Source organism: Aedes aegypti, chromosome 2 (genome assembly GCF_002204515.2).
Source record: "Aedes aegypti strain LVP_AGWG chromosome 2, AaegL5.0 Primary Assembly, whole genome shotgun sequence".
NCBI lineage: Eukaryota > Metazoa > Arthropoda > Insecta > Diptera > Culicidae > Aedes > Aedes aegypti.
In genome coordinates, this window is record NC_035108.1 from 148,822,707 (window position 1) to 148,844,997 (window position 22,291).

General features: G+C 38.4%; 1 protein-coding gene across 1 annotated transcript in view; it reads right to left on the minus strand.

The window, feature by feature from the left end:
- LOC5568840 (regulator of G-protein signaling 17) overlaps nucleotides 1-22,291 on the minus strand; it is a 244,442-nt gene that overhangs the window by 194,995 nt on the left and 27,156 nt on the right. Inside the window, exons 2-4 of the mRNA XM_021842681.1 lie at nucleotides 21,095-21,260; nucleotides 20,474-20,665; nucleotides 14,188-14,196 (exon numbers count right to left, since the gene is read on the minus strand). Of these exons, the coding sequence (XP_021698373.1) occupies nucleotides 14,188-14,196; nucleotides 20,474-20,664 (200 nt within the window). The 5' untranslated portion in view covers nucleotide 20,665; nucleotides 21,095-21,260. The remainder of the gene's footprint in view (nucleotides 1-14,187; nucleotides 14,197-20,473; nucleotides 20,666-21,094; nucleotides 21,261-22,291) is intronic.

Consider the following 22,291-nt stretch of genomic DNA (forward strand, 5'->3'; position numbering starts at 1 on the left):
TATTTGGGCAAATACCTGAAAAAAATTTCAGATGAAATTCCTTAAGAAAATCATGAAAAAACGCATACGGCTATACAAGTCGTAATGTCACAAAGAAGTCTCAAAAAATAGCTCTTGAAGAAATGTATGATCTGATGCTAGAAAGAGTCAAGCTTTTATCTCTGAGCTCCTATCAGGTTTAGTTTTATTATCTTAGTTCTTTTTAATGTGTTTTTAGCCACTTTTTGGTTTCTTCCACGTCTTTTTTGTCTCTATATTTTGGCAAGACTCAGTTTTCTATTTTTTTTTTTGGTATCAAATTTTCCTGTAAAGACGAAAAGTTTTCTTAGTTTTGTGGTAACGACTGACATGAAAATAAGAAGGTTAGAAGCATAGGGGCTGGAAGATATCATAGCAGCAAGTGACAGCATAGAGAAGCATATTGAGCAACATGATCGTCTGTTCATGCGGATTGACATGTGAGGTTTTCATCTTCAAATTAAAAAAAGCAACTTTTTCATGAAACAGATCAAGTACCTTAGACTAATCACTGATAATGAGGGAGTTAGACTCGATCCAGAGAAAGCCCAGGAAATCATCAATCGGTCCATGGACAGATGTACAAGTTCACAAATTTGACGTTATAGCAGTGCCGAATTCACTCGTTGCCATGGTCACGTAAATAACACGGCACCGCTCAAACGTCAAATGGTGAACTCGTGCATCGGTCCATTATTCAATGTCACTAGCAAAATATATTCATTCTTGTTCTACCCACCAAACTGATCAGTCCATTCATTTCACAACTGAAGAACATAACATAACTCAAAACAATTACTCAACATATCAAAAGATCAAAAATTTCTCTCGCAATTCCTCCAAAAATTCATTGACTCTGTCAAATTAGGTACTGGGATATTTACCTGAGAGTCATACTAGAAATTCCTTTCAAATGTGTTCGCGCTCGATGGGTTACATACATGCCCTCCCAAGTAAAATTTTTAGTTTTTTCATTTACTACAAGCTGTTGTTACCACCACATCGTTAAAACTCAATTTAGAACTTATTAGACTTAACAATATTAACCTTTGATAAAACTCCGTTAAACCCGAAGAGGCCCACACTACAGGAGGTTGTTAAGACTATACCTTAAAACCGCTTCTAACCTTTTTGGTTTTGCATCGTATGCATACATCTACTCTTGTAGTGTACTATAAAACATACATAAGAGCTATTGTATAGTCTTATTGAGCTTAACTAGCAGTATCAGATCTTTTGCGATATCCTAAAACCAACGTTAAGAGTTTATGATTAAACAAACATCAACCAACAAGTTGTTTATTAATCATAACCTTTTTTATAATGTTGAAATCATCATAATGTCTGCCGAATCATAATAATAAATTAATATCATATTTTTTTGCGTGCCAGTAAATTTCCTTTCCATTGCGTGAAATTCATGCCAAAGAAAATTTACTGGCGGAACGGCACAACATTTTTTGATTTACAAGAACGCGCCACAATTACGTCATCATAATTGACTATCTAATATTCTATTTCATTCCATTTTCGGAATGATGGCATGTTCATCACAATCACAAATTGAAATTTCCCACGCATGAACCCAAAACGGCGATAGTAAAAATGGATTCCATCCATTTAAATCTTGTTGGTTTTGTCTGGGATGGTTTAAGATCAATTGGTGATTATTCTGTACAATATAATCATTCATGAGAGCTTTTGATCTTATGCATCCTTTCGCAAAACCCTCCATTGGCTAAAATATTCCTAAATCAGATTGTTTATTCTGCGCTAAGACAAATAGGTTTTTTGGGACCTTTGGCTTAAATTTAATGCGCTCAGGAAAGCTAGTGCAGTCAAAGAGGTAAACAAATCGGAAGATATTATTTTGTGATGTAATTTAATGAACTAATTTTGCTTTGTTACGTATCTAATTATGGTTTCACTTTAATGAATTGTTGTGATAAGACCCGTGGTTCATCGGTTGAACTGATGCAGGAAACGGTAATTGATAGGTGCCTGTGGTGAAAGTGAAAGTTTGTTCGTGTAGCTCATCTGTTGTGTGCGGTGTCGTTGTCTCACTAGAACGGAAAGTTCAGGCAAGCATGGGAAAAATATGCTACGGTAATCAGATAATTGTAAGAATATATGCCAGTTATAACTTCATGTTCTAATTAACTCATATTCCATATAGAGAATTATCATTATCAACATAATGACATTGGTAATCACACACAGCCTGCATTCCAAGTACATCAGTCAGTTGAGATTTAAGAAGGTTTTAACATGACTAAGTTTTAACGGAAGCACTTATAGGTATCTACAGAGCATTTTAAAGTGGTTTTTGCTGAAAACCCTGTTTAGCACTTTTCAATGCTGTATAAAATCTGTCAGGATTTAATGCATCTCTAATAAAACCTCCATAAATAACATCTAAGATCAAAAAGCATTGAAATTGTTACTTGGGCTGATTCGCAATTCGCCACATAGTAACGCACATGCGCTAGTGTTTTTGCACGAAAAATCGCTAAAAGGTAATGCGAAAAATATTTGTATGGCGAAATGCATCTAACGATTTATTTCTCAAAATTGGGAACTTTTTTCGAAAAAAATATTTGGTACCGGTTGTACGTAATGATAACACCTATCACGCCTACCAAATATTTTTTCGATTAATGCTTTCATTTACGAGAAATTTGAAGTTAGATGCCTTTACCCATATAAAATTAAACGATAAAACTTCTGCTGATCAACTGTGGACAAGAGCAAAGCAGGTAATCCATTCAGGCGTGTGCAGAAAGGGACGACTATTGTGTCATTCAACACTGGCAGTGGAATATTCCACTGCCAGGCAGCGTGCAGTTTCTTCAGTTGGCGCCAATCCAGCAGCGCGCCAAACTGCGGAGAGAACCATGCACGAGAAATGAATTGTATATTGTATATCCGTACTGTGTGCCTATAGTAGAAGCATTAGCCGTATAAGGACAATGTCGCGACTGTTCGTGTGACCAACATCTAGTTTGCCACGCTCTGACAGTCTATAAGTGTCAAATCAAATGTTTCAACCATAATAAAACATTCTCTACAACATGGCACTAAACAAACAATCAAAAACTTCTATAGTAAGTATTAATAAAATAATTCTATTCTGTGATTACAGCGCCACTAGCGTTCTGCTATTTATATTTCTATTGTGCCTGTATAAGGTGCACCCATAAGCCTGTAAGAGTTTGTAGTCTGTATCGTTTCCCCACCGAGTAGGCAGGCTGCCTCTCGGTGGCAATAAATCAGTAGTCTTTTTGACTCGCCGTCCGTTAAGCTAGACACAACGTAGGGAAAGACGTCCTGACCGAAACAATTCCTCAAAATTTCATAACAATTATTTTTTGCGAAGTTCATCAAAAGTCTCATAAATGTTTCCATTGTTCTATGTTTTTTTTACATTTTGCTTATAATCGCCGAATTATACTAGAATTATCAACGAACAGTGTTTTTGTAATGCCTCTTGCCTTGGAACCTTGAAAAAAAAATAAAATAAATGAAAACCACAGGAATACTTTTGTTTCCAAAATTAGGATTGCGGTAAAGGAATATGTGACTGAACATTTATCAAAATAAATGGGTAGGGGAGGGATTGATTGAACTAATCATATAGAAATTTGTATGGAGCATCCTCAAAATAATTCTTCAGAAATAGTTTTATCAAATATTGGTAGAATCCATATTCTGAGATTGAGTTCTTGAGCAACGCCAGAACAAAATTCCTAGATGTTTTCTGACAGAGTTCATACATTACGAATTTTACCATTTGGAATTTTTTTATAAATACCACCAATACTTACGAGCTAAACTGCTACAGTTCTACCACAATAAATAAATATAGTATCTTCGTTTGTTTGGAACTTCTACACGTAGAAAAAAAATGGTTTCTACATCAATCTGTTCGCCATAATATCATAAACCTTTGGAGTTTATGCAAAACATTTTCGAAGATAAGGGACGAATGACCTTTGGGTTGAAGTCTCTCACAAACAACAACAACAACAACATTTTCGAAGATGTTAGATTCAAATACATTCTGTAGAAATTTCATCCGTTTTGACTCCTATTATTGTCCATTTTAAAATACATAGAGAAAACAACAAAAATATTGTAGTTAAATCATGTTTAATAGTTTAATAATTTATTTAGTCCATTAGGACATGACCTCAGAAAATCCGGAACATCTCCAGTGTCCGGTGGCCAATATGCATGGCCAAGCAAGTTCCTGAAACTAGACCAAATTTGCCGTCGATTGTTTTCGGTTACATCCAATTTCAACCATTTTTAATAATATTATGAGCATTTGAATTTGGGAAAATTTTTACATATCCAAAATCAGGTATGGATTACTTTTCGAAAGTTCCCAGAAACAAATTTTTACGTGCTCTTCTAAATTCAAATCACATGTAAAGAGATACCTCAAAGTTTGAGTCAAATATATAGAGATTAAGAGGTGGCGCAAGCAACTTGAAGGTGCATTTAAAATGTTTTAAACTGAGAGCATTCTGTGCCCAACTTTTGCGCCATTTGCGCATTCGTATATCGTGTGGCAGGTACGATTATACTCTATGCCCAGGGAAGTCAAGGAAATTTCCATTACAAAAAGAACCTGGACCGACCGGAAATCGAACCCAGACTCCTTCACCATGGCTTTGCTTTGTAGCCACGGACTCTAACCACTTGGCTGAGGAAGATCCCTGAGGAAAATACTGAAAGCTGTAAAATTGGTTTTAAAATATATGAACTGCCATTCAGGTTACCGAATAAAATGTTGAAAATATTTATAAAATAGAACTTCAGAAATTCAATATCATCTGGCAACAGAATTTCAAAAGAAACTGTTTATATTCTATTCAAACTGAACGAATCCCACTGCGCAGGTGCCAGTTTTCCGTCAACAAATTTTGTTCCCAATATCATCTTCGGGAAAACTCGGTCACACGGATTATAACACATGTTCATCTGATCATCTTGGCTACTACTAGTTTGGAACAAGTTGCGTGTGGTGGTTTTATCAGCCAGCAGCGGTTCCAACCAGTAGCGTCAACATAGCCAGAGCAGCAATAAAGGGAAAACGAACTTTCGAACACAATCTCCCGATTCCAGACCACCACCGCGGGCCGCCACGTTTCGTGTCCCAGAGCGGATTCCAAAACCGAAGAAGAGTTTTCCACCAATGGCTCTCCAGCCAGCTGTAAATTTTCTCACTCTGTAGAACGCATATGTGGTTTCGCCTAGAAGTGTTAGTAGGTACCGTGAATCGGGGTAGCTTTAATATTGCAGTAGAAAATTGCATTCTGGCAATTGATATCAAGGTGTGCATTTAACTACAGGCAGCTTGAAAAGCCGTTGTCGACAAATATATGCTTAGTGCGCATCGTATCTTCGTGCTGTGCATACACAAATTCTCTCTCTGCACTTGGAAGTTGCTGAAACTACTTAAAGCAATAAAACAGTACTTCTCAGTGCTATCAAAACAGTAGTTTTCAGTGCTTGAAAACGAAAATGTTTAATGCTACAAAAACAGTACATTTCAATACTACTTTTCTACTATTGATCCCTTTACGGTCCTTGTTTGGACCCGTGCCTTCGATTTGTCATTGGATCCATTAGTGAAAACTATCGGTGGTTATCTTTCTTAGACACCGTCTTGGGAAAAAAAAACCTCTTGGAAGGTCACGTCTTCTTTTGTTTATTCACTAAACACGCAACTATAAACAAAAGGAAGGGTGAATCTCTGGATTCCAAAAAAGTGAGATTTAAAACTGTCACTGAACGTGGCAACAATGAAAGAAAGGACGATTCTGCAAAGTACGCGCTACCTTTCAAGGGTGAAATGGTTAATGTTGATAATTGCATCGAAATGAGCAATCAGATCGATACTCTAGACCAATTTTCCGAACCCCAAAATCGAAGCAGTTGGGAAATCAAGGTTTCCTTCCAAATCGCAAAGAAAGGAGACTGTCGCGTATTCCCGGAAACTCTTGAAATCGCGAACTTCTTCTCAAACATCTTGAGGAAAAGAAGCACAAATTTTTTACTTATGACGACAAAACTGAACGTTTGTTCAAAGTCGTCTTGAAAGGTCTCTCAAGTGACTATAAGTCACCTGAAGAGATCAAAAATGGAATAAATGATTTACTTGGATTTTCGCCAGTCCAAGCAATCATTATGAAAAAGTGAACCCAATTCGGAAAGGGCTTTCTCAAGAATATTATTTAGTTCACTTTAACAAAAAAGAACTAAATAATATTATAGCTTTAGAAAAAGCGGCTTTCCAAGTCATTTTTAACGATTTGTCCACTTTTCCGGATATTCCGGATCTTCCGGTGAGCCCCCCAATGGCCATAAAGGGTCTTATGCACTTAAAGCATTATTTATGCCCATGAATGTTGAAAACTAGTGAGATTGAAAAAAAAACCACGGCTTTCCAAGTCATTTTTAACGATTTGACCACTTTTACGGATGTTCCGGATCTTCCGGAAGGCATATATCAGTTTATCAAGGAAAGTTCCATGTAAGTGACTCCTTAAATCACTTGAATATGTTTCATGTTGCACGATTGACTGTTCCTACAAAACTTGAGAAGTTGACAGTTTAGTATCATTAAACTGTTCAGAAAAGGAAGGTAATCAATTTTGTACCCGTCTTGATCCAGGAGGACACCGGAATAACTCCGGCCACAGGCAAAATTTATGACCACTTTCCCCAGCATAGGAAAATAGAAGAGTTTGGATTTCATATGGTGAAAGAAGTTTGCAAATCGGATAGAAAATAGCATAACGAGATTTTTTTTCTTAACTCGGTCGGATACGGGTTAAACTTATTTACTTCTGTTGTGTTAAACTGATGAAGCGTATTATAATTGAGTACGTTATGAGACTCACACTATCAAGGTACCTACATTATCAAAGATACCGCGCTCTACGGTACAGCCATTCTGTGACAAAGAAAGCCGAGCGCCACATCTGTTGGGCGAGAAATTTCCTTTCCACTTGACTCGGCTTGAGTCAATCCAGAGAGAAACGTAATGTAGGTAACATGGGAAAAGCGACAAATTGTTTCGCGAGTGGTTTTCCCTCGCCATAGCCAACGATTTGTTGATTACCGTTACCCCAATTGGGTGAGAGTCCAACCACCACCGTGTCGTGTGTCAATTGATGACGATGCAAAGTTGATGACGGCGATGATGACCGTCATCTTCTCGCACTTCTGGCTGCTGCTGCCAGTTGGATCATTCAAGTGTATTGGAGAGAAGAACACTTCTGCCAACACGAGATGCGAAGAAAACCAATTCATTCATACGGATCGCCGGAGAAGGTTGCCCGAGGAGATAAATGGGACGATGTGGCGAGGAAAATTTTACAGAATTCATCAGCAAACAGCATCCACCTTGCTTACACTATCGCGACAGTACAATCTACTACGAATCTTTTGTCATAACTAGTAATATAGCTAGTGTCTGGTTCTATGCTTGGCTCATTATCCACCTACCCTCCCATCTGCAGCTAACTAGCAGCGGCAATCGCTTTTCATCGGCTCCCACTTTTGAATAAAGGCCAATTTTTCTTCTCCTGCTGGCTGATATGATAAAGTGGTGGGTGCTATGCTACTATATAAAATAAAGTTACACAAAATTGGGCTCTTCTGGACCAAACCATAATGTGTGTTATTTTCACATATTCTGAAAAGCCGAGTTTGTCTTAATTTCTGCTTAATTTTCTTAAACTTTAAAGAGGTTTCGATGCTTAGTATTTCAGAGTTCTTTATGTGTAGGAAGAAAAAGCCATATCAGGAGCTGCATTTCAGCATGATGCTCCACAAGAACTCGTTTTTGTGCGAATCGTACTCAATTTTGTGCAGCTTCATTTGAACGTGTATGGAAAATTGAGATAGGTTTCCATGGAAGGATGCTGTTGACGGTGGGTGGGTAGATGCGATGGATGGCGTGTGCCAAGTATTGATTGATAAAAAAGCGGTCGGTGCGCCCTGCGATTTTTCGGAGCCGATACCTAAGAAGAGATGGTTCTTCACTAGGATTTTTCCTTTTCATGCTCGCTGCCATGACGAGTGGAGAGATTGATAGCGAGGTTATATGCATGGGTCAGGTTCGTACTTAGGAATATGAAAATGGGGTTTGAAAGAATTATTCGTTCGTTTGGGAACTTCTTATTTCGGAGTTTTGAATCTTTGTCTGATTTTTGATCTGAGTTTTGATTTAAACTTTTTTTTTCGCATAGATAGAGTCAAGTATCATCATTCAAAAAAAGGAAGTAGACAATTAAAGGGATACAAAGTAGCTAATTTTTTGAACTACCTACGTTATATCATATGTATTGATGTTTTCGTCTAAGGCCCTTGTATCTACTGGCGTATCCAGACATCTTTCGAAGGTTTATGAATAAGGTTCATACTCAAGCAGACTCCCCAAGTAACCAAATAGCACTTTAATTCGCCCTCCGTGCTAATATAGGGCTTTTACAGAGCTGACATGCCCTATATTAGCCGTATAGCAGCCCTATAAGCCCAAAAAGGCGAATTAGCGGGCTAGTGGTTACTTGGGTCATACAAACATTTTCTAACAAGTTTGAAGTCTAACGGCATTCTAGGGTAACCAGAGCACTCCGCTGAATATATAACTTCAGATCAAAAACGTGACCAGTAATCTCATAGAGATAAATAAACAAGGCTTACCCTCATGTGGGCTTATACATCTATGGTAATACAAGTTTTATAAAATTCCTTTTAGTAAATGCCCATTTTATTTTTTGCCGGCTGCAGCAAGGAACGCGACAAAACGCGAAGCGATATAAAAGGAGACGAAAGCAGCAAACCTGCCTATTCCGGAAAGAAATGGAACACTGCATCGTTCACAAGAAACGCGAAAGTTCTACGAGAAGCTTAACGTATCCCGAAAAAGGCTTCGTGCCGCGAGCCGAAATGTGTAGGGATAAGGATGGAAGCAACTTGACGGACGGACGTGAGATGATTGAAAGGTGGAAGCAGCACTACGATGAACACCTTAATGGCACGGAGAACACAGGTGCAGATGGTCACGATAGCGGAGGATGTGACAACGTCAGCACGGCGGATGAAGGGAATCAAACTGTCCCCACATTGAGGGAAGTTTAGTATGCCATCAAACAGCTTAAGAGCAACAAGGCCGCTGGTAAGGATGGTGTTGGAGTTGAACTCATCAAAATGGGCCCGGAGAGGTTGGCCGCTTTTCTGCATCGGCTGATAGTCAGAATCTGGGAAACGCAACAGGCCGGAGGAGTACGAGCAAAGGGTCATATGCCCCATCTAGAAGAAGGGCGACAAGCTAGAATGTGAAAACTATCGTGCGATCACTATCCTGAATGCCGCCTACAAAGTGCTATCCCAGATTATCTTCCGTCGTCTATCACCAATAATAAATGATTTTGTGGGAAGTTATCTAGCTGGTTTCATTAACGGCCGCTCGATGACGGACCAGATTTCTACTGTACGGAAAAACATTCAGAAATGCCTTGAATACCAAGTCCCAACGCATCACCTGTTCATAAATTTTAAAGCGGCTTATGATAGCATCGATCGCAAAGAGCTATGGAAAATCATGGACGAGTACAGCTTCCACGGGAAGCTCGCAAGGTGTGCAGAATAGCGTGAAGATTTCGGGCGAACATTCCAGTTCATTCGAATCCTGCCGAGGACTTCGACAGGGTGATGGACTTTCGTGCCTGCTGTTCAACATCGCGCTAGAAGGTGTCATGCGGAGAGCCGGGTTCAATAACCAAGGTACTATTTCACAAGATCCAGTCCATTTGTTTGCTTCGCGGATGATATAACGGTGGCAGACCTGCACACCCACCTGAAACGTGAAGCGACAAAAGTCGGCCTGGTGGTGAATGCGTCAAAAACAAAGTACATGCTGATAGGCGAAACCGAGCGCGCCAAAGTCCGGCTCGGAAGCAGTGTTACGAAAGACGGAGATACTTTTGAGGTGGTTGATGAGTTCGTCTACCTCGGATCCTTATTAATGGCTGATAACAACGTTAGTCGTGAAATACGGAGGCGCATCATTTGTGGAAGTCGCGCCTACTATGGGCTCCAGAAGAAGCTGCGATCGAGAAAGATCCACCCTCACACCAAATGTACCGAATGTACAAAACGCTAATAACTCTCTGGTACTCTATGGACATGATGTATGGACCATGCTGGATGAGGACCTGCAAGCACTTGGAGTGTTCGAGCGAAGAGTGCTTAGGACCATCTTTGGCGTTGGGCAGCAGAACGGTGTGTGGCGGCGGAGAATTAACCACGAGCTCGCTAGGCTATACGGCGAACCCTGCATCAAGAAGATGGAGAAAGCTGGAAGGGTGCGCTGGGCAGGGCATGTAGCAAGACTACCGGACAACAATCCTGCAAATATGGTGTTTGCGTCGAATCCAGTTGGTACAAGAAGGCGAGGAGCACAGCGAGCAAGGTGGATTGATCAGATGCAATAAGATCTGGAAAACGTGGGCCAAAATCGAAATTGGAGCGACAAAGCCATAAACCAAATAAATTGGCGTAACATCGTTAACGAGGTTTAATCAAACTAATTGATGTAACACCAACTAAATAAATAAAAAAGGTATCGCCCTTTTTCACAATCCTCCGAAACATCACTGATTATGCTTGAAGAGCTGAAAGCCTATGTTCAGAGAAGCTATTGTATAATTTTAAACGGTCGTTGAGCACAATGCTTGACAGAATATCTTCATGAGCTTATCTGGGTTTAAACGTTGTTCATAAGCTTTCATCACAATTTACGCATGTAAATTTGAAGACCTGTACTCAAAGGAGGTTTTGGATAATCTTTACTAGTAGTTGAAAAAAAAACATTGTAAAATCTCAACTATGGATACAATTGGATACAATCCTAATTTTTAAGTATCTGAAAGACCACTCGTTACGCTTATAGTTCTGATAACCTGTACTCCAAGTAGTTCTTGAAAAACCTTATTTATTTAGTCGTAAGATTAAAATCATAGTTAAGTATAATCAATTAAGTCAAATAAGTGTGGGCTTCGTGGCCGTGCGGTTAGTGTTACCAAGCATTTAGCCGCATCGTGTCAAGGAGTGTGGGTTCGATTCCCGCTTCAGTCCGGAAAACTTTTCGTCAAGAAAGTATTTCGACTGCGCCACTAGGCGTTGCATGCTAGTCCGTTGTCTAGTGTGGTGCTTCCTTCAAAGGGCAAATCTTCCACTGGAAGCATTAACGTGTCGGTGTCTTAAAAAAAAAAAGTCCCTATAGGTACCAACCTCATTCATCATCCTCCAAAAAAAATCGTTGATTATGCTAGCTGAGTTAAAAACCTGTACTCAAAGGAGTTTTTGGTTAACTTTCAATAGTCGTTGAAATTAGAACTAGGTATAACCTTACTGTATATTCCTTTATGAGTATCCGCCTCAGAAACATTTTCAAAATTTTATTTTGGACCCTCTGCAGAGCTTTCTTCCTGGTATTACAACAGCTAGTCTGACAATTTTTTTGAGGAGCAAAAGCTTTTTTTTAAGACTTAGTTTTGATTTTCTGTTAATAAGTGGATACAGACATTTTATATGTTTGTTACATTTGGCTTGAATGCCCTTAATGTGATTTTTTGAAGCATAAATTGTTATCTAGCATAAGCCCTAGATACTTAACTTCATCTGATCAATTTATTGGAACCCCTCTCATCGTGAAAACATGTCTACTTGAAGCTTCCAAAAAAAAGCTTTTGGTTTCTGTGGGTTGAGTTTCGAAGAAATCTTCCATTTTTGCAAGTATGACGAAAAAATATCCAAACTTTTTTTACAATCTACTACAGAAGACACGCAGGCTTCGTCCTATGGCAGAGAGGCCTGTGACATCCGCAAACAAAGATTTTTGACATGCCTGAGATAACTCAGGTAAGTCTGGATTAAAAATATTATAATATGCCCCAAAATGCTGTCTTGAGGAACACCAGCTCATACGATTCGACAGATAATTTTGGATTATTCTAACAATGTTCAAAATTATGATTTTTCAATTTTACACTCAATTTTGGCTCATGCCAAACACTGTCGAATGCTTTACTGATGGATGAATGCAAGCTGCTTAGACGACAGCTATCAGCTGCTGCATGATGTTAGTACGGTTCAAAAATTAATACAAGCTTGGCATTTTTCCATTAGGCAGGGAAATATACCCACTTAAAACATTTGATAAATATATTTTGAAAATGTTTATCGGCATATCGGTCTATTTTGCTCGAAGTGGAGAAGAAAGCAATGAATACTAGATGGATAGGTACCGTAAGGGAACGGCGAGAGAAATTGGATTAGATGTTGAAGAGGGCATACCATATGAAACAGTATTACTTGAAACGTCACTTCCTTGTGGCTAACGTCCCCTATGGGAACGGCTTGGGTGTGTTTTGAGAATGACACTACCAAGACAGCCAAAAGGAAGGAGGTCTCAAGCGCCCTAATACTGTTTGGCGATCAAGCAGGTTCTATCGATCGATGGCTTATATTATTGGGGAATCATTACACAATCATGGATGGTTTGTCCATATCATGTGTATTTCTCCCCGATAAGCCACACACATGATCATTATTTATGAACTGCGTTTTTATCTTTTTAGCCGTTTGTTATTTTACATACAAAGGTATCGACCGTGATGATTTTATTTTGAAAATGTTTATCGGCATATCGGTCTATTTTGCTCGAAGTAAGAGGGAGCATGGAGAAGAAAGCAATGAATACTAGATGGATAGGTACCGTAAGGGAACGGCGAGAGAAATTGGATTAGATGTTGAAGAGGGCATACCATATGAAACAGTATGGACCAGTGCACGAGTTCACTATTTGACGTTTGAGCGGTGCCGTGTTATTTACGTGACCATGGAAACAAGTGAATTCGGCACCGCTCGAACGTCGAATTAGTGAACTCGTGCATCGGTCCATTACTTGAAACGTCACTTCCTTCCAATTTCTCTCGCCGTTCCCTTACGGTACCTATCCATCTAGTATTCATTGCTTTCTTCTCCATGCTCCCTCTTACTTCGAGCAAAATAGACCGATATGCCGATAAACATTTTCAAAATAAAATCATCACGGTCGATACCTTTGTATGTTTGATAAATATATCAACCAAGAATCATAAGCTACTTTCTGGAATTTACTTGATGAGGAAATGAAAATTTCCACCATCCATTATCGAATTTTCGAACAATAGTTCTCACTTCTTCCATATCGTTCTACCAAGAATTTTTGAAAACGTTCTCTTGATTGAGAAAGCTTTCGAAATCCTGGGTAACTTGATTTTGAAATGGATGACTCTTACATTTCATTTCGAATTTATAGAAGCATTCTTCTCTTTCTACCTCCCTATTCAATGCTTCCGCAACGCCGCTGACGGCTAATGAAAACGGTATATAAAAGTTCCACTATTTTTATCATGTCAACAGTCGGTGAGGTGAATGTCACCCGTTCCCTCCGTATCACATCCGCAAGCGAAACCAGGAAGGTCACCTAGAAATTATACGGTTGAAACTCCGGAAATAATGAAAATCAGCTGTAGGAAATATGTACTCCACTTTCCAGTTGTTCGCCAGCTAGTTTATGGTACGATGCACAAGGAACGTTATATTGAAGGATTACGTTCAAGCTGGAGATGATTGCAGTTTTGCAGGTAAATCCTGTCAACGATTATGTACCAAATATAAAGATCGATGAAAATGAAAACGTAAAAATAATCCATTGCGTCATATCCCGAAACCACCATTTCAAGCAGAGAAACATAGTTTGAAAACATGCACAAAAGGGACCACATTCATAAAACTTTGATCAACAGTTCTGGCCAACCCAGACACAAGGAAACCAAGCCACGTCAAAGCTTTGGTTAATTATTCAGTGCCCCTTTCGTGTTTTTACGACTCTCTTGGCCTTTGTACTATTCGACGTCGTATTACAACACCGCTGCAAGCATTGTAAGGATCGAAAGGAGCTTACTCACGATTTACCTATTGCAGCGGATTGACTGTTAGACTGGCAGTGAGAGACTGAAGTGGTTGTGGTGACGAAAGGTATAACGACATCAAGGTAATATTTAAATCAATGCCACACGGCAAATAACATATTTATGAACTTACCATTTAGCCCTTCACGAGGTGGGTATTGCAGCGACATCGGCATATCGGTGGAAATGTGCATGGAGAAAAAAGAGAACGGAAAAACATGAATTAAGTAGAGCTTATTTGTGTATGAGTTCGTGGGTCGAATGCGGGCATCGATCGATTTTTGTGTTAATTGTTGTGTTGTTCGAGAATTTATGCGTTTTTGTTATCAATTTATTAAATTGTTAATTTTTAATATTATTATACTTTTTTGTAATGTTTTCTTTTGACATAAATTCAATATCACGACAAAAATAAAAATTTGAGTGTTAACGGTATTTTCGAAAACTGTAATTGACGGAAAAATTGCTTTGAAATAAACTTCTTCTTCTTTTTCATCTTCTTATTTTATTTCTTCTTCGTTTTCCTGCTTTTTTCTTCTTCTCTCTTGTTTGTTTTTTGGTAATAGAACGTATTTTTTTACAGGTTTTACAGCTCACTTCTTCTTCTTTTTCTTCTTCCTCTTCTTCTTCTTATTCTTCTTCTTCTTCTTCTTCTTCTTCTTCTTGGCATTACGTCACCACTGGGGCAGAGCCTTCTTCTCGGCTTTGTGTTCTTATGAGTACTTCCTTAGTCATTAACTAAGAGCTTTGTTTGCCAATGTTTTTTCAAGAATATCTTAACATTTTCCTTGGAATTACTCAAGTTATCCCTTAGGATAGTTTTGTAATTTTCACATAATTTTCGGTAATACCTTTTTTTATATCTTAGTGACTACAGTGTCGCAGGCGTATTATAAAACTATATATTCGTCGATCTTCTCTGATTGCCCCTACCTACGGGTTAGGGTATTCAGGAAAACTTCTTTTACAGATTCCTTCATATATTTCTGCAGTGATATTTCCAGCAAATGATTCTGGAATGTTTTAAGGAATTCCTCAACGTTTATTTTGCCATAAATATGTCCCTTCATATGTCCAAACATTTGTTCAAGAATTTCTCATCGGAATACTTCGTAGTTACTGAACTAATGAAGCAATTCCTCAAGGAAATAAAAAAAGTATTTCTTCATGGAAGTTTCTTCAGGACATCCTAGTGATCCTTTATAGAGAGATAAGCGGAAGTAAAAAGGAATGATTTGGCAACAGAACAGCAGTGCTGATTTTGCTCGGCGTCGAGAATAATATTGTAACACGGACATGACTTCCTCATTGCTAAAAAGTGTATATTGTTTCGTTATAGATCTTTGAGCTACATATCCAAACTAATAAACAGCCGAAAAAATCAACAATTTAAAAATCGCATTGACAAAAACTTAAAAAAGAAAAATATTTTATTTTTTTTGCTTCATGCATAATTACTAGACTGGCCCAGCTCAGTATGGGAGAAAAATAAAGTTGTATAACTCCACGGGGCACCTCCTACGATTATTTCTTAGGGTTAGATGAAGACTTCCTGAGAATTTCAGCTCATTTGGTCGTTCCATGAGTTGGCGCAATTGAATTGAAGTTAATATGGGATTTTCAGCTCACACATATGGAAAACAGCACATCATCTCCTGTTTGGGTCAGGAAAATTGTTAATCGCGTTCAATTGAACCCAGAATGTCAAAAACACTACTTGATACAATAGCGAACTATATTGTAGAAGGTTGTATGTTGATAAAAATTGAGAAAGTTGGTGTTTTAACTATCTGAAGTAGACTTGCAATAATGCTTGGTATTTCTTCAACATAGCTGGGTGGTAGCCACTAAGCGCATCATAGCCACCTATGAGGCTGGGCGAGCTGCGGTACAATGTGCAAGCATATATGTGATTGTACGGGAAAGCTGACCTAAGCCTAACTTGCAACTACTGAAAGAATAATAAAAATGAGCTTAAAACCAGATATAACCTTCTGCAACTATGTTCATTAGGGTATCAACTAGTGAATTTGTCATTCTGGGCTCAATTGAACGCGATTACGGAACGAAACAGTGGCATAGGGTTAATTTTCAATATATTTGAAACAAATATTCCATACAAACTTCGATTTGAATGCGCCAGCTGAGGGAGCAACCAAATGAGTTGAAATTTTGAGAGAGCATTTTTCTTATCCTAAGGCACATATCTAAGGGGTGCCCCATTGAGTTTTTCAACTTTTTTGTTTAAGGGCCAGTCTAATAATTAATTTTTCCGAAATAATTTCAATCTGATTACATTACTCTTCAAGAAAAGTTCAAGACAAACCTAACGCATGTTCGTTTGGCTCACACTTTGACAGCTCTCGCTGCTCGATTGGCTCACACTTTGACAGAAATGTCAGCTTCCGCGAATCTCTCTTATAAAGGATTACTAGGACATCCTAAAGAAGTTTTACCAGAGACAGTTTAAATTTTGACTCAAACTTTTTTGTTTGATGAAATCTGCAAACTTTAAGAAAATGTTATTCTGAACAATTTTGTCGTAGACACTTTTAATCTAACTCTTCATTTGAGCTAAGTAAATTTATTTTCAAAGTTTTAACTTAGGGTGGACCCGAAATATCAGTTATTTTGATCTAACTTTTTTATTTTAAGTTTTTTTGTGAATGTGGTCTTCAAAAGAAATATCGAGGAAGTAATGATACATATTTTTGCTGAACATTGCAAGTTTGTAATTCTTGTGATTTTGAAGTCATAATCAAAATTAAGTGGAAAACTATGAAATTTTGAGATGCCTATAACTCATGGAGTTGGTTCGATAAAATTTTTCTTTTAGCGGCATTCGAAAGGTCATACAATAGGCAAATTTTGCTGCAAAAATCGACTAGTCGAGTCTAGTACACGACACTGAAGACGGCCTTACAGTTGAGGTCGAAATACGCGTATCTGTCAAAGGATACAAACTCTAGTGGAATTAAATGGTATAGTACTAAATTCGGTTTTTTCATCTACTCGAAATTTGCCTGTAACTCACAAGATTTTAAAGTTAACGGTATTCTGTCTTCATTAAAATTGTAGGTTTTAGCTAGATCTACAACTTTTTCAACTGGAACTTTGTGGAGAAATGTGTTCAGAATAACATTTTCTAAAAGTTTGCAGAAGAGCGCAGCCCCAAATTTCATCAAACAAAAAAGTTTGAGTCAAAATTTAAATTCAAATTTAAATAAAGGTCACCCTATTCATTTTTTTTCTTAAAAGATGCACAACTCAATTACAAATAACTTCTCTGAAGACATCGAACGAAAAACAGAGAAAACCTTTTTTTCCGGCTGAATTTCCGATTCGGACCATTTTGCAATGAGCCACTGAGCAACTTTGCCGAAGACGCTCATTTTTAAGTGATCAGGCCTATGATAACCGCAAACAAAAGTTTCATGCTCACTAGCGCCGCATGGTGGTTCAATCTCGAATATAATGGCTTTTATTTATTATCTTAATTAACGAGTTTTGCAACCCGAGACTAGCTCATCTCTTGGCTTTCATAATGATAGCGCTAGAGCTACTGAAAAACTTTGCCCAACGGCTTTTCTAAGTAGTCAAAATTCTGAGAAAACCTCAATACCAGTGTTTTATGCTCACTATCGCCACCTGGTGGCTAAATTTCGAATACCATGGCTTTCATAATGATAGCGCTTGAGTTGCTGAACAACTTTGCTGAAGGCGGTCAGGATCCTGAGATATCAGAAAAAAACAAAATTTCGATGCCTACTAGCTCCGCCTGGTGTCAGAATTCCGCATTTCAATAACCACCGTATGTCAGCCTTTAATTTACTGAACATCATCTATTTTGATCATTTATAAAAAACGGTCGTTAATCTGAATTTTGGTCGTAAAAAAAAACCCTCGTAAAAAGAACGGTCGTAAAAAAAGGATGGAGTGTATTAATATAAGTGAAAAATTCTGGCAGCCATCTTGGTTTCAAGTTACAGTCGCCTCTCCACATCTCGATATCGAAGGGACCATCGAGATAGGGAGAGATCGAGACATAGAACAAATTTTTAACGAATACTAGATTGAAAATCACTCGTTACCAAGAAAATTAACAACAAACAGATGTAATTTCGTCTTCGCAAATTGTTTTGAATCTCTAAAATCTAGTCTAGTAACCTTTGATATGCCCATTATCGACATACGGAGAGCAAATTGGGAACGAAAATCACATAGAGAAAGGGAGATATCGAGATAAGGAGGATATCGAGATATGAAGAGTGAAAATGTATGCAGTATGAAGGGACCGAAAAAATCATCGACATAGGGAGAGATATCGAGATGTGGAGAGTCGACTGTATTAACATAAGTTTATGACATTTTTGGCACTTAACACGTTGAATTTCATGGCTACCACCAAAAACTGGATACGTATACTCTTCTGTTTCTTATTCTTTATTTTCCTTACGGAAAAAGAGTAAGCGTAACGGTAGCATTTAAATTCAACATGTTGAACTAAGGTGAAAAACTCATTCTACAAATAAAAAAAAACCAAGATGGCGTCAAAATCCAAGATGTCCACCCGATATATTTCAATAATACTCTTATTCTTAACTTGACTCGAAGAAAACACCAACTAGTTTCTTTGGTGAACAATAAATGATGTTTGTATTGATTGAACTCCCTATTTACGTCAAAATCGATGAACATGATTTAGGGGTCGTACACAAATTATGTCACGCTCCAAGGGGGGTTCATACAAAAAGCATGACAAGGCACTGTGTTTTATTTCGTCGATTTCATGCGCTTTTTGAATAGAGCCCAAACCGTTGATTTTAGCAATATAGTTTGTTCGGAGAAGTTTCTTGGTATATTAAAGCGCCTCTACTGATGAAAAAAGTTGTGTGATCAATCCACCTAGCAGTGAGATAGGAAAACTATTTTTTTCAAAACATTTCGATAGACATATGGTGTCTTCGTCAAAGTTGTAGAATTGGAACTTTGAAAAAAAAAAACTTTGTCGCAGACATGATTTTTATATCTCTTATACTTTTTGAGATATACAGTGCTGTTCTGAATAATAGCAGCGCATGTCGATTTTCATACAAAATGCTCAACTTTGACATGCTGTAGTTTTGTTCCCTTTCAAGCAATCGAGCTGAAATTTTCTCCACAGAACTACAAATATGATCAATTTTGTAACTACAAAATTTCAGTTTTTTCTGAGTCCCTGCCGAAAAGTGAGACACTAGGTGAAATTTTTCGAAAAAATAGCAGTTTTTCATTTTAAAATTTTTCTTCTACAAATATTTTAAACATTTTCGGTTTAGGTGCAAGTTTGATAAGTAGGAGAAGATTGTTCCAATGGTAAGTGATATACAATTTAAAACTATAATGCCAAGCCGAAATTCAAATTTTTAAAACTGCTATTTTTTCGAACAATTTCACCTAGTATCTCACTTTCCGGCAGGGGCTTAGAAAATTTTGAAATTTTGTGTTTTCAAAATTGGGCATATTTGTAGTTCTGTGGAGAAAATTTCAACTCGATTGCTTTAAAGGGAACAAAACTACAGCATGTCAAAGTTGAGCATTTTGTATGAAAATCGACATGCGCTGCTATTATTCAGAACAGCACTGTACACAACGACATATGTGAATGGCCCCTAAAAATAATATTTTTAATCAAAACTTTTTTCCATGAATTTTGACATTTTTTATGATTTCTACAAAGTTTTTTGTAATGAAAAACCCCGTGTTTTTGCTGAACATTTCATCACGCTATCTTTGGAAAAAAAAAAACAAAATTATTTATGACTTACTCTTTTTTCAAGGGGTAGTTTAGGCCCCTATAACTGCCTTCAGCGCAAAAATGGCGCAGACAACTCTTACAAATCATGAAAGTACCTGTTCGGTCACACCGCAACGATATTACCCATTCATTGTATGCTGGGCGCACTCAGCTACAGTAGCAGCGCAGCAGTGTTTTCAATTTCTCTGCTTTCTCCCCCAGCTAGCGGCAAGCAACCCAATTGCTTTGATGCTCTTGCATTGATTGGGTTGATGGCATTCGGGGTAATGGGGTAGAATCGATTTCAAAACAAGCAGTGTGCTAATGGTAAAAAAACGATTTTTCTAACAAAATTCAAGATGACGACCAACAATTGTTTAGCTTCAGAGAAAGCATTTCACGAATTGTTTAAACTTTCGAAGAAAAGTGTGCAAGTTCGTTTCAAACTATGAATATGGCAAGCGTTAATTTTGACCGTAATAGCTACGCTCATAAAGGCACAAAAATCGATTCGTACTTAATTTTCAACCTTACATGCAACTCTAATGACCGGCTTTTAATGACCGTGAAACGCACGTCACACGTAACTAACGAACGACCGCCACCAAAGCAAAAAAAAAACAGGAGAAAAAGGCCAACTTACCATGAACAAGAACAGCAGCAGCACCAGCAGAAGCAGCACGGCTTCTGCGAAGGTGGTCGTTGTAGTGGCACAACATTGGAGGTTGTTTCCTGCGTTCCACTCAAAGCCGAATTAAGTGGACCACTTTGAACAGTCGAGCCCATGCCACGGAGTCGACACCCCGCCGGCAGCCCGTCTACACTGCAGGACATTCTGGGAGTTATGACACAAGAAAGCAGAGGAAAAAAAAGAGGGAAAATACATTAGACATGAATGAAGCGGACGATAACCCCATGGCCTGGAGTAAGGAATGCTGCCTTAGGTCACGAAGAGTGTGTGGCAATGAATATATGAGAGGGTTAGAAGCAGAAGGGTGTAAGCGACAAAAACCTTGGTTTGAGAAAATTAAGTCTAAAGTTTTGTTTTTTTTAGAATTTTTCACTTTATACAAATTTTATGGGAGCCACAAAAAAACAATCTTCTCAGATAATGTTACTTTTTTCTGTAAGACGTGAAAATGCCTCAAACATTTCGTTGGAAAGCTTGGAAATAGTAGAATCTTTCAGTGAAAATGTCACTTACACCTCTTTGCGTTCGGGCCTCTCATATTATGTGTGTGTGTGACTCAACCAGACGACTCACCCAATTTGAAGGGTAGCGGTAGAAGTTGTTTCGCGCTTAAAACAACTTCTGGCTCTACGAGTGTATCACTACCGAACTGTAAGGGCTGACACCGGTCGCCCTCGTAACCGCAAACGCCATCGCCCGGTATCCCGCCGCAAGTGCCTAGCCTAGGTTTGTTCACGAGCTGAAATTGAAATAATAATAAGCTTCGTTAATTGATATTTTTAACGCAAACAGTTTCACTCGAATGCAAGAGCTTCCATTCGTTGCATGACAATCGTCAAGTTTGGACGGGGCAGCATATGGAGACGCATGGTTGCTTAACACTCAATAGGCATTATTGTCCGTTTCGGATACAGTCGGGTCTCCTATTAAACGCATTCCTATAACGTGCACTCCTATTATGTACGCTCACTCCTATAAGACACACCAGGACGTTATAGGAGACCCAGGGCTTATGGGATTTCATCACTTTGGGGGTGTCGTTGAATATCTCGTATGCCAAAAGAGATAGTACAGTACTGTCTTCGGCGAAATTTGAGTACTAAGTACGATCTACCTTTAGGAGTTGAGGATCATCCTTTTAGTTGAGAACTTGGCCGGTAGGGGCGCTTTTTCTGATTAGCACTATATGAACCATAAGGGATAAGAATGCAAAATTTTGTAACATATGATATCTCTGAATCCTGATGATTTGGAAGGTTGGTGTCTTCGGAAGAGTTGTTCAGTAGCTCAAGGGCTGACATGTGGTGACCATTCTAATACGGAATTACGCCACCAGGCGGCGCTAGTGGGCAAAGAATTTTTGTTTTGCGCATAGCTCAGTTGCCTGACCACTTAGAAAGATGGCGTCTTCGGCAAAGTTGCTCAGTATCACAAGGGCTAACATTATTTGAGCCGAAAGTTTCGAAATTTTGCCACTAGGCGGCGCTAGTGAGCCAAGAATTTTTGTTTGTCGCATAGCTCAGTAACCTGACTACTTAGAACGATGGCGTCTCCGGCAAAGTTGCTCTCTATCACAAGGTCTAACATTATTTGAGCCAAAAGTTTCGAAATTTTGCCACTAGGCGGCGCTAGTGAGCAAAGAATTTTTGTTTTGCGCATAGCTCAGTTGCCTAACCACTTAGAAAGATGGCGTCTTCGGCAAAGTTGGTCAGTATCACAAGGGCTAACATTATTTGAGCCGAAAGTTTCGAAATTTTGCCACTAGGCGGC